General features: G+C 38.2%; 1 protein-coding gene across 1 annotated transcript in view; it reads right to left on the bottom strand.

Moving 5' to 3' along the window:
* Positions 1-13,832, bottom strand: part of LOC148950857 (uncharacterized) — a 79,824-nt gene that overhangs the window by 31,645 nt on the left and 34,347 nt on the right. Inside the window, exons 2-3 of the mRNA XM_089090934.1 lie at positions 7,687-7,738; positions 2,074-4,448 (exon numbers count right to left, since the gene is read on the bottom strand). Coding sequence (XP_088947060.1) covers positions 2,074-4,448; positions 7,687-7,738 — 2,427 coding nt within the window. The remainder of the gene's footprint in view (positions 1-2,073; positions 4,449-7,686; positions 7,739-13,832) is intronic.

The raw sequence follows: 13,832 nt of genomic DNA, 5'->3' as shown, positions 1-13,832 counted from the left end.
AAGAAAAAGAAAAGTTTAAAGACGAAAGGTAACTTACACAAGCCCAAACTGCCTGCGTTGGTGCTGAATCTTTAAAATGGTTAATTTATGCGTTTCGTACCATGTGTCTCCCCCTCTCTTACAGACAACCTTGACAACAGAAACCGAACTCTAAAAGATCAATTTGACTACAATTATTCAACAATCACATCTATGTGTGGATTCTAAATATATGAAATAAATGAATTTTAAAGCTGCTCACTATTGAAAGTGTATTTAAATGGCCTTCCAGTCTCAGGAGCTATATTGGCATGTAGTATACCATTGGTCCCTAAACACAAATGGTGTCTATAAAAACAAACCGTTATTACAGACGGTTCCCCCAATAAAACTGATGGCTATGATGTATCGCATAGTTGCAAGTTATCTATTAGAGTATATTACTTTAACTTTATTTTTTCCTCGTTGATAAAGGCTCCCGAACATTAAGTCGAAATATTCGGATTTTTATTACTTAAAGTTTGTTGGTGTTTTGTTTTGTTCCTCTGTTTTATTTAAGTTATACCTGTTTTTTCTCATAGTGTCACATTATATTAATTGTTTTTGATGCTGGTGGTATTGAATATAAAATAATCTGAAGTATAGTTTGCTTCAATTAAAAAAAAATATAATAAAATGACAATTACTGACAGGACCAGGAAGCACAGCCCAGGTTCAGTACAAGAAACTAATAAATTATTAATACAAAAAGCTATAGCCCTTTCAAGAGGCCAAGATTTTTTTTTGTGGTCGCTTGACTATTTTGCAATAACTGCAACAAACATCTTCAGAATAAAATAGCCAACAAAAAAGCTAATGGATCTAGTGTTCTCAATCCGGAGAGAGGATAGACAAGGGGGAGTCAATGAATTGTTATTAACTCAATTTGAAGAAGTATATCACATAGCGTCTTTTGGATTGCTAAATCCCAAATTTTTAAAATCACAAAATCAAGGTTACTCTTTTTAAATTTTGAATTTCATAAGAGTTTGCCCTCTTGTTTGTACAACCCCAGACAAAACCTCACGACATACGACAAAAGTTTAAATTTGTTTTTTCTAAATTTCTATATATATTTCTTTTTAATTTTAATAAGCAATTTTATTTCAGAACTGAATCCTTTCTTGGGATCCTTTATTGTCAGTTCCTTTCTTATTGTGTTTTCAGGAATTAGTATTTGATACAGCATTCATTATACTAAGACACGATATCAACCCCCACCATTTATTATATTGCTATTATTTAAAATAAATTGATAGTAAAAAAATGAATTTATTTTGCTTCCAATGAAATAATTTTCACACAAATGAATTTCGAACGTTTTGAAAGAATATGCAAACACACAGATAGAAAAAAGCAAGCACGTATACGTGCATATTTTCAGCATATGGTTTTTGGCCATGGCGATCCCAATGGTTATGCCTCTTACTATAAAGGCTTATACCTCTAACTCGGACTATCAACTATCTTGGATTTTTCTCCAATTAGCCATGGATTAATGGCAACTGGCTTTTAATTCAATCAAGTACCTTTTGATTGGATTTTAGGGATTTCAACAAGGCCATGTCAAGGGGGGGGGGGGGTTACGAGTTTGAATCTCCTTCCAAATTTTTTTCCGACTCGTAAAAACGTAACAGAAATGCATGACAAGAAATTTTTGATCCGTTTTTAGTTTTTTACCCCCCCCCCCCCCGAACAAATATACTAGATACACCCTTGGGATTCAGGCTTTTTTACGAAATTTCCATAAACTTATTTTCGAAATAACATTTACCCTACTATTAAGACTAGTCGAGATAATAGTTACCATCCCTGAATCAGCTACAAATAGCAATTTTTTCTCACTAGCCAGTTTCTTTTAAAAACCGTTTTTTTTTATTTTATTTTTTTACTATAGCCGTGGTTCACTCTTTACTAGATTGGAACTATCGCTGCATCCATGATTTAATGGGTTTTTTCGTAAATTTCAACTCGGTGTTATTTACTCGCGATACATCTTTGGAAAATAAACTATTACCTAATCAGACATTAAAAATCGACTCTTAAAATACTCACCAGGAAGACCAGATAGAGGTGAAACTGCGCTTTGCACTGCCGTCCGAGCGTACTCATCTCCTGCCGACTTTGGTCGGGTGTTTGATTCCCTAAGGATATCAATGCTTCTATCCTTCGAATCCAAGTTGGACAGTTGCGTTTTTTCCAACGAAGGTTGTGATCGATTTCTACTTCTTTCCGCGGGAAATTTTCCTTGTCTCATGTCCGTCTCACGGGTTGATACTTCATTTGACATTCTATATTGGATAGACAAGTCATTATCCGGATCATCATATGAACGTATAGTCGGCAGTTGCATAGCACTAGGGCTAATACACATCTTGTCACACATTGAGGAAATACCTTTTTTTTCAGCAAATTGACTTTTAGTCACAGTATTAGATGCAGTCCCTGTAATAACTGCGTTCGATTTAGACAAAGGGTCTTCATTGGAGGGTGCTAGACTGGAAAAACTATCATATGACCCTATGGAAGGAAGGTGGGTTACTTGTAAATTAGCAACCTCGTGAAATTTTGTGATCTGTTGTGGGGCGATTACTTTATCTAATGACTCCATAGCTGAATCGATAACATCGCTAGAGTCATTTGAATTATCATTTGGAGTTTGCAGGTCATTAGTACGAAGTAGAGAGAACGACACTGAAGATGATCCGGAAATACATCTTGAGGAAGAATAATCCGCCTCTTTAATTCTGTTACATATATCATCTCTTGCCAAGTTAATATTTCCAGCACTGTTTAATGTTGAATTATTTTGAGGAACAGTTTCAGCTACAACCCTTTTTGAATCTCGGGACATCTTCTGAACATTTCCAAGAAATTTCAGAGGTTTTGGGAAATATGTTTTAGGTTGACTTGTATCTTTTTTTCCCGACTCTTCACTTGGTTCAATCGATTTCCTCTTTTCTTTATTTTTCAATTGTGGAATAAGGAGAGGAATTGTTTCCATGGGAGGTGGCGTAATCGGCTTAACTGGCAGGGAAACGTCAGCACTACGCGGTACACATTCATATTTCGAATCCGTAGATTTATCATTTACTGCTGGTGTTTCAAGGGAAGATATCTTGGATACAAAGGAGCGATCTGTAGTTTCTTTTTCCACATTACAAGAAACTTTTGAAGCCTTATATATACTCTCGGCAGATTTTTCTGGGGTGACACAGGGCTCTATAATTGAGCTTTCTTCATTTAACAATGAGTCGTTTTCAGGTCTTGGATCCGTGGGATTGCTACTTAAATTCGACGTTTTATTAGGAGATAACTTGAATGCAAAGTGAGACTTAGCAGTTTGCTTTTTCTCATCACAAGCAGGAGTTCCATTAGCAATGTCTACAGATACTCCAGTGGTTTCCCAGGGCTCTGTATTTGAGCTCTCGTTTCCATCTAACATTTGAATAATACTACCCTTAAAACTCATCTCATTTTCTTGAAACGGTACAAAACTGTTTAAAAATGTGCTGCTAGGTTTCACGTCCTCAAGGCTCGTATTTGGCCGCTGCTTCTTTATATATTCTTTTAGCTGGCTGCATTTACTCATCCGGGTAACACTTGTTGTTGCTGACACTGACTCTAATCCAATGACAGATTGATCATTCTCAGAATCCTTATTAGCTTCCTCTGCAGAGGTCCTGATCGTAGAATTTTCAATCTTTCTCAGATTAGTTATCTTCTCCCCCTCAGCGCTTGGTTGATTCCCCTCTTCTGGGCAAAACTTTTCATATATCTCCATTTTCGCATGCGCCTTGGGATTAGTGACATCTATAGAGACGCTTTCTTCGCTTTTGGATGCCATGTCTGAATCATCTACCTTAAGCCCACTGCTTTTGTCTTTTAATGGTGTGGAATTAGTAACATCAACTGAAGCTTTTCCTTCTTTTTGGTAGTCCTCTGTACGACTGTTTCTAGAGGATGTTTTGGGAACTTGTTTTTTCAACTTGTCAGCCTCTTTCAAAGCAGCATCTGCAGTAGTCGACGAAGTTTCAGGAGGGACTCTGGGCTCAACGTCATCTTGGGAGTCAAAAGCAGGATCATTTTTCCTCAAATTATCGCTTAAAGCTTCTGATCGTTTGCATTCGATCAAAACAGAACGACGGTCATCCTCATGTCCTGCAGGTCTTATATCCATCCTATCAGATGAAATGAGTGATGAAATAACTCTCGGAGGTGATGACTCTCGACTACTATGACCATTTTTACTATTGGAAAATCGGCTATTCATGCCTTTATTACTCGTGGACCTCGCTTTTCTATGTTTGGTAACTGTTTCATAAGCAGAGTCTAAATCTGACGAGCTTGATCGGCGACGATCTGAAGAAAGCCTACGTTGGCGAGCTGAATAGTCAGGAGAATGATGGTATTTCGTTCTGTAGTTATCTCTGAAAAGAAAAAGAAAATTAGATTTCTGTGGAAACACGGGCTTAAACTTAACGGAAGATATCAAATTTACTATGGTAGACTAATAAAATATAAAGCTTAGTAACAAGGTGCCATACCCTTTTCTTTACTAACAAACTGGCTCGAACCTACCAGATAGGTCAATCACGGAAGAGAAGTTTAGACGGCCTTGTTCCTTACAATAAGCAAAGACCTAAATAGAGGAAATAGTTTTACTACTAAATAACCCACAAGGAGGGGGGGGGGAGAGAGAAAAGTCAGATAGAATTTTAGATGTAATACCACGAAATAAAACGATGCCACCTACGGTACATCTGTATTATTTATATAATATTTTCTTTTTAAATAAAGCGAATTGACAATATATCCAAAAACATCAATACTTTCTGTATAAAAATGTGAAATTTTGGAAAAATAATTTTTTCTTAGAAGTTGTTTTTAACCGACTTCTGAGTTATACACGAATTTTCCGTGTCTGATTTTTGGCGGAAAAGACACCGTAAATTATTGTATATAGTACATTAATACTCACACCTATAATCGTTGTAATTTAATTTACAATGACTTTAGTTGGAGGCGACAACTTTAAGCTGAAAAAGGATGTTTCGCAAAAAATATTTTCTTTCATTGAAATATTAAAGAGACTACACCAGACCAGATTACTGCCAAGCACTCCTGAACTGCATCGATGTATATTCCCGCCTCTATCAGAATGGGAATTACCCTGCTGTACAAAAGTCAGTAAAAAGTATAAACTGGCAAACTTCAAAAGTTTTGCGAATGGAACTTTGGAAAAAAGTATATTGGCGGTTTTAGAAAGCATTGAATTGACTCTTAGCTTTGCATTTTTTCAAAAATATTCTTTAACTTAAGGATTGATAACAAGATGGACATTGTTTTTCGAGCGCAAAGTACTATACAGTTTTTTTCAGTCGAACTCGAATTAGAACCAAAGACACTTTGAACCAGAGGGCCAAGCCAAGATTCTTGGGCCAAATAACAGTTTTATGTTTATAATACAGTTTTAGTGCAAATAAAATGATTGATTGAGGAAAACAAGTATTAAATCCCTCATTTTTGCAAACCTCTCTATACCCTATACTCAAATCAAATTTTTTTTTTTTTTTTTTTTTACATTCTAAACAACACCAGACTTAGTAGCCTAGAGGAAATCTCCCACAGTAGATTTTTTTAAGTTGCCATGTGTCTGCGTGCCAGCCGCCCCACCTTGGCAAAGGCAATTACTAGTCAATATAGCTAGTCAGCGGAAAGGTGGTAGGCTAAATGTGCTTGTAGAAAAGAGACTTCGACAGATCATCAAATCTCTAACTGAAAAGTTAAAAGGATATCCGATGGCTATAAATAATTCATCTAGTCTCACAAGTTTGCATAATATGTTAATAGTTCCCCACCCTGAATCTTTTAAAACTAAATACGATCTCTACAACAAGGGCTTGTTCCATAGAAACGCAATGTAATAGCTATTTTCAACATGGAACAGTGCGACAATCTTACAAGGAAGCAATAAAAGTCACCTTGCACTAAGGACTTGTCCCATAGGAACACAAGGTCGTAACTATTTTCATGATGGAACCGTACTACAGTCAGACTAGGAAGTCATAGAAACCATCTGTACACTAGGGTTTTGTTTCATTTGAACAAAGGGTCATGCCTATTGTCATTATGGAACTGTGCCATACTCATACAAGGAAGTCATAAAAGCCATCCTGCACTAAGGGATTGTTCCACAGGAACACACAATTAAAGAGCAGTGAAGATGTTAAAAGTAGAATAGCCAAGGCTCAGGTTTTTTTTTTTTTCACAGTTTAAAAAATTTGGAAGAATAGGAAGATAAGTCTGCAAACCAAGATTAGAATATTGTAATCTACAGTGATGACAGTGGTCAAATATGGCTCAGAAGAATGGGCGCTCCGAAAAGCGGATGAAGATTTGCTAGATATTTTCCAGAGCAATTGCACACGGATTGTTCTGGGTACCCGGTTGACAGACCGTATTGGTTCAATCCCGCTTTCTAGGGCTATAATGAGAAAGGTTAAGATGGCTTGGGTATGTTCTGCAGATGAAGGAAGACAAATCGACGAAGATTGTCCTTTACAGCTAACTGTCTAGGGCTAAACGGAATGCAGGTCGTCCACGGTTTGGGTGGGAGGATGTAGTAAAGAAAGATTTAAGGGAAATAGGTACTTCCTGGGAGGGAATGGAACGGGGTGCTTTGAATAGGAATGGACGTTCGAGAAACATACGTAGCTGTTTTAGCCTCAGACGGACTGATGCTGCGGTGATTTGTAAGTAGTAGTAGTAGTAATTTAAAACCCTATGAGTTTAAGAGGTCTCTGAGTGCTCTTGGCTTAAATCGGAATGTAACAGCTCATGTGATTGCGAGCATTGGCGATAATCAGGATTTATCTGATGACTTTGCACGGGAAAAAGTTAAGATATTCCCCTTAAGAAAGATGGCTCAAACACAAGGTCCGTTTAGTTTGAATGAGAAATATTTTAAAGAATTTTAAAGTAAAGATCGAGGGATTGAGGAGGAGGCATCCCCACCCATATAGGAAATAAATTCTGTTCATTCTAACTTTAACGTCACTCCTTACTATCAGTTGAAACAACTTGTTGTTTTTTATAATTAATTTACTAGCGAAGGTTTTAATGAAATATCAAGAGTACCATGGTTCAAAATATTATCTTCTTCATCCCAGTGGCGGATCCAGGGGGGAGCGAGGTTGGCGCGCGCCCTCTAGCGTAGTCTAAAGTAGTGTAAATTTGCTTATTTAACTCAAGTTTGCGTTAATTAAACCTGCTCAAAACGCACGTTTATCGGATCAACCTATTTTGCCCCCTCCCCTAATTTTTTTCTCAGATCAAACTATTTTGCGCCCCCCCCTAAAAAAAATCCTGGATCCGCCCCTGCTTCATCCAGAAACCCTTGTTCAAGTGGATTGGCGGAAAACAGAATAAAATACGTTAGAAGAGTGTTCACACACCATCATAATGGTGTGCATGGTACAAAATGGGCCGAATCCTTTTTCAATTAGCCTTATACATCAGACATGAATATAGTCGAAAATACGTACACTCTATTTCTTTTGCTACACGGCTTTGGAGCAAAACCAATTTTCGATCAGATACTGAGAAATCTTCAAAAACATTTTTCTTTTATCTTTTTTTTTTACAAAAGACAAATGGGTTTCTAACCTGGACCCCATACCTTCTTCGAAGGTCAATTCTTCTAGTGGCTTCTCTAAACCTAAAGCCTCCGAACTTTTGCAAAATCCTTGAAAATCCGCTACCTGTACAATATAATGTTGGTTTTTTTTCTGACCATGTTTGTGTGAAAATGTAAAAGTTCTTTCGCCCGAAGAGTTTTTTTACCGAAAAGCATCAAAGCCATACATCTAAAACCATTTGGGCAGTATTCACAAGAAGAAATGTTCCAGATTCTTAGGTTGTCAACCTCTTTTAAACTCACTGTATCGTGAGTATGTAAAATAATATCTCCATCTTTTGACAAAAAAATTACACATTTAACACTAGTCATGTCTTATCTCTAGGATTAACTGATACCATTTAGAAACCCTTCAGAGAATGACATTGATCCTAATTACATGGCTGATCTTGCTGACAAGGAAGATGACCCTTCAGGGGGCGGAGATACATAACCAAATAGCCTTCAAATATATTGGTTAAATATTCGCCGTGGGATTCACCAAGTGCTGGGGTATGTAGATGTAGAAACCCTTCGATCAAGCTTAGATGAATTACATTCCATTTTTTGAAATGTTGAAAATGACAATTTTGTCGAACAAATAATAGAAAATGATTTAGAAAAGGGAAATAGGAACTTCACAAGTCTTCAAGTGATCAATGATTTAATTAAAAAAAAAGAAGATTAACTGAAAGCAAGGAGCGACATTAAAACTTAAAACGAACAGAAATTATTCCGTATATGAAAGGGGTTGTCCCCTCCTCAACGCCTTGCTCTTTACGCTAAAGTTTTTTATTGTTTAAAAAAATAAAGTTGTCACAGAGTCAAACTTTAGCGTAAAGAGCGAGGCGTTGAGGAGGGGACAGCCCCTTTCATACAAGGAATAATTTTTCTTTGTTTTAAGTTTTAATATCGCTCCTTACTTTCAGTTAAAAAACTTATTTTTTTTAAAATTTCTGAACGTTTTTGAATTAATGCAGCTTTGATTTTGGCTCACCGTACATGAATAATTAAAACGAAATTTGTATTTTAATTTTACTTTTTTTTGCTCGAAGTTTTGTTCTGACGTAACTTACGTAACTCACTTCTATATTCGTACGCTTTTATTACGTATATTAGGGAGTTCACCCCCTAGTCAGTACCTCGCTCTTTACGCTAAAGCTAGAATTTTTTTCGAATCAAAAACCCCGTAATCACAAAGGCCAGTTAATTAGAATACATATCTCTTTTGAAAATACATAAAAAAAAACTTTAGCGTAAAGAGCGAGGTATTGACTAGGAGGCGAACCCCTCATATACGTAATAACTTTTGTTCGTTTTAAGTTTTAATGTTGCTCATTACTTAGAGTTGAAAAAACCTTGTTTTTTAAATTTAATTTCTGATCGTTTTTTAAATAATGCTGGAAAATCTGGCGTCCCCTTCATAGAGATGTACCTTCCCCCAAGGAAACATCTTCCATGGAAAGATCCTCTTCCGCAATCCCCTACTCCGACCCCTCCCCCCACCAGAAAAAATCCCTCGTGAAAACGTCTGTATGCTTCCCAATAACCAATACTATACATAAACAATGGGCAAAGCTCATAACTTGCAGCCCTTTCCCCGGCAACTGTGGGGGATTAAATCATCCTCAAAGACATATTTATTAGATTTTCGACTATGCTGAACAAAATGGCTATGTTAAAATTTTGACTGGGTGACTTCGGGAAAAAATGAGCGTGGGAGGAGGCCAAGATGCCCTCCATTTTTTTGGTCACTTTTAATTTCCGTTCGAATGAGCCCTCTCACGATATTCCAGGACTACTGGATCGATACAATCACCCCAGGGGAAAAAAACTGTTTGATAGAATACGTGGCTGACCGATGCAAAATACTGCATGATGATCTAAAAGAAAGTGAAGGAATCTTAAAAATAATGGATGACGGAACAAAAAGATATAAACGGAGTTTACTTCCGCTTCTCGGGCAAGCCAGAGGGTGGGTAACAAGTCTGGCCACTGAAAGTGAGATAGAAACATTTTTTCTAGAAATGGATGATTAATCGAAAAGAAATGAAAAATTAATTCGACTTAGTATACGTAATCTGAGAAGGATCTTCTAAAGATTAGTCATACTGAGAACCTTACTTACTATTAGAAGAATTATGTAAAAATGTTTTCTTATTACAAGAATTACAAACCTGTAAAAGGTGACAAGTTAACAAAAGGCAGCTAAAGAGAATGAAAAATCCTGGGAATTTCTTAACCTGAAATAGAGCAATGAACCCAGAGATAAAGCAAACAAAATTTGGTACTTTTGTCTTGTAGCCACCACAATCAAGATCTTGTATCGCGAACATGAGACAATAACTAGTTTTCATGGTCTTTCTACCAGACAGTATTAGCTTCGGCCTGGTGGGAAACTACATTGTAGCTATATTTTACTTAAATATTTGTTGGTATTTTGTTTAGGTTACGTATTTAATATAATGTGGTCTGGGCGGCCCCCCTTCCATAATTCTTTGTTGTAGTTTTCATAATTCTGTTGATAAAGTATTATATTTCCATCATATTTTGTTTTACTTCATAAGCATTAACCAAACTTCACTTCTCGACAGAACTTGAGTGTGGCACATTTAACAATTTTTTTTTTAGAAAGATAAAATTACACAACAGAGGTAGTCGTAAAAACCCAATGAGTGAAGTAACGAGGGAAAAGAAATCAACAAAGGGAAATAAAAAAGGACAAAACAAATAAACTTCACTTACAATTTGGCAATGTATGTTACATAGGAGCTCCCTATAAAATTCAGGAAACAGATAACCCTTAAATTTCAAGCAACCTGGTATATTACACCAGTAGAAAGCTATCTTATACTCGTGGCACGCACCCCTGCTGCCATCTACAATTTAGTTTAATGCTGACGGGACATAATTTATTCAAGGATTATCGATCGAGTCTAATCGGGGGGGTGTGTCAAGGTCAATCGATCTATTGTTGTTGTTTGGCCATGTGCGAATGACATGAGGGGTGATTTACATAATCGATGGGTGAATTATTGATTCACGAGCGTGGGAACTTATGAAACAATATGGTCATAGAGTCCCTAGGGAGAAAGATTACGTAATCGCTCAATGACCTCTTTTTCCAAGATCGATTTATTTGTTGTTTCTATGTGTAATAACTCCGGGACGAAGGTTGCACATGCGCATTGAATTCTAACGGGAACATCGTTATTGATCTAGGACTCGAGGGGGAAGTGAATTTCCGTGGATTTACATAATCGCTAGGGGGAATTATTGATTCACGAGCGTGGGGAATTAAGAAACATTAAGGCTTCTTTAATCTTAGGTCTGTGGGATAAACGTTCATTAGGTCAGAGAGAAAAATTAATATACTATTTTTAAATAGGGCTTCACGAAGGGGGAATTAAGAAACATTAAGGCTTCTTTAATCTTAGGTCTGAGGGATAAACGTTCTTTAGGTCAGAGAGAAAAATTAATATACTATTTTTAAATAGGGCTTCATTGATCTATAGTGTTATGAATTATAAATGACATCACTTGTTATATTGGAATTTTGTGGGAGTCTAAATAGATAGAAATTCTGTTTTTAAATACGGCTTCACGGAGCTTTAAGTCGGAGAGATAAATTGATATTCTAAAGAAACCATAATAGTTTAGCTAGGAAAATTTATGAGATGAAGAGATTAACGTAGGAAAGGGTTTCCTAGATATTTGAAATGTGAAAGCACTGAGATGCCAAAAACAAAAGGAACACGCTGAATTACGTTTGGGGATTATTTGGGCGAAACTGTTTTAGACAGGTTATGGAATTATTTTGGCGAAACAGTTAGAGACATTTTAAAAGAAGATTTTAGGAAAGGTTTTAGAAGAGAATTTGAGGATGAAACTATGTGGTCGTTATAATACACAAGTTCCATTTGAACAGTGTTGTGAGGTCCTCTACCCCAACCCCAAAGGGTTCCGATCCCTCTACCTCAACCCCGAAGGACGACCCCTGTCCTCAAAGGTCCCCCAAGCTCCCAAAGGGCCCCCGGTGCCCCCCCAGGCCCACCCCGCCCCCCAAAGGCCCGCCCCGGGCCCCCCAAAAGCCCATCGAGCTCCCAAAAGACCAACGGGGTCCCAAAGGCCCTCCACCAGTCCCCAAATGTCCCCCCAGGCTCCCAAAGGCCCACCCAGACCCCCAAAGGCCCTCCCCGGGCCCCCCAAAGACCCATCGAGCTCCCAAAAGACCAACGGGGTCCCAAAGGCCCTCCACCAGTCCCCAATGTCCCCAGGCTCCCAAAGGCCCACCCAGACCCCCAAAGGCCCTCCCCGGGCCCCCCAAAGGCCCATCGAGCTCCCAAAAGACCAACGGGGTCCCAAAGGTCCTCCACCCGTCCCCAAATGTCCCCCCAGGCTCCCAACTGGCCCCCCCGGACCCCCAAAGGCCCTCCCCCGGCCCCCAAAGGCCCATCGAGCTCCCAAAAGACCAACGGGGTCCCAAAGGCCCTCCACCAGTCCCCAAATGTCCCCCCAGACCCCCAAAGGCCCTCCCCGGGCCCCAGACCCTCACCAGGTCCCCAAAGCTCCCAAAGGCCCTCCCCGGGCCCCCCAAAGGCCCATCGACCTCCCAAAAGACCAACGGGGTCACAAAGGCCCTCCACCAGTCCCCAAATGTCCCCCCCGGCTTCCAACTGGCCCCCGGACCCCCAAAGGCCCTCCCCCGGCCCCCAAAGGCCCATCGAGCTCCCAAAAGACCAACGGGGTCCCAAAGGCCCTCCACCGGTCCCCAAATGTCCCCCCAGGCGCCCAACGGGCCCCCCGGACCGTATTTTTTTAACTTTTTTTTTTTTTCGTATCTTAAAATGACATGAAATATGCTTACGGCTCTACCAATCGTACTCTGTGCTTGTTCATAGACACGATATGGCTTTCTCACTGGTACTCTATGGCAGGTTATCGACACTACCGAGTTTATTGCATGCATTAAATCAGTATTTTTTACGCAGTGGAAGGATCAACACACAATTCATATCTGTAAAAAGTGAAGATGAATTATTCGACGAAAGTATATGCACATGAAAATATCATTGTCGTGTTGAACGCTGACAAGGATAAATACCTGAACTTTGAGACGAGTGCAAGTGGAGATCTTATTGGCAATGTATGCATACGTTGTCATAACGGTGAGGAATTAAATTCCTTTGGTGTACCCAAGAATTTCCATCGTGCAAGAGGTGGATATGCGAGAGTAACATTACCAGAGAAATTAGTGCTCAAAGAGAATGCAAACTTAAAAATAATTATCGATGATCAGGGACAACTCCTTGCTACGTCTTCTGGTAACACATTACCTGTTGATAAATCCTATCATCATATTTCTGGTATTAGCATTTTAAAGAGAACAAGAAGAAGACAAGCATACCCCTGCACCAACATCATAAATCATATCTTGTCAACGTGTCAAAACTGTCATCTATGTAAAAATAATGTGACAATAGACAGTGAAATCGCAGGCAGAATAAAAAGGGCATTAGCAGACAATATCATCAATGAATATAAAGATGAATTGACGGAAAGTGAAACGCAAGTGTACTAATAATGTGTAATAATGTATTTAACGTATTTTAATATTAATATTCTACATGTCATTATTTCATTAAAAATATTATTTGCATTATTTTGTTAAGTGTTCATTATTTTAGGGTATGCTAGAACGTCAAACGTTCAGAATATCTAAAAAGGTCAGAGATGAAAGAAAAAGAATTTTTAGAGATAAGGATACTACTAGCAGACTCAATTTTCTCAATGAAGTGAAGAAAAGTTCAAGTTCTCTTCTGAACTTTACCAAAGAATACACTTCAATTCTCATTTCTCCAGAGAAGAATAAATATTCCACTTTAGTTCAGATCTGTCTCGAAGAGATGAAAAATTTTAAACACTGTTCCAAATTTTCTCAACGAAGCAAAAAAAGTTCAAGTTCTCTTTCGAGTTTTACCAAAGAACACGCTACATTTCTAATTTCCCCAGAGAAAACTAAAATCTTCCACTTCAGTTCTTTATTTCACAAAGACATAAAGAAATTTAAAGTTCTATTCTAATTTTTCGGTTGGAAGATAGAAAAAGTAATACCATACTTGTGAATATTTTCATG

Source organism: Artemia sp. Qi Xiang Cuo, chromosome 6, assembly GCF_049724085.1.
Source record: "Artemia sp. Qi Xiang Cuo chromosome 6, ASM4972408v1, whole genome shotgun sequence".
NCBI lineage: Eukaryota > Metazoa > Arthropoda > Branchiopoda > Anostraca > Artemiidae > Artemia > Artemia sp. Qi Xiang Cuo.
The sequence above is the reverse complement of the archived record's forward strand: the minus strand, read 5'-3'. Positions and strand labels throughout refer to the sequence as shown.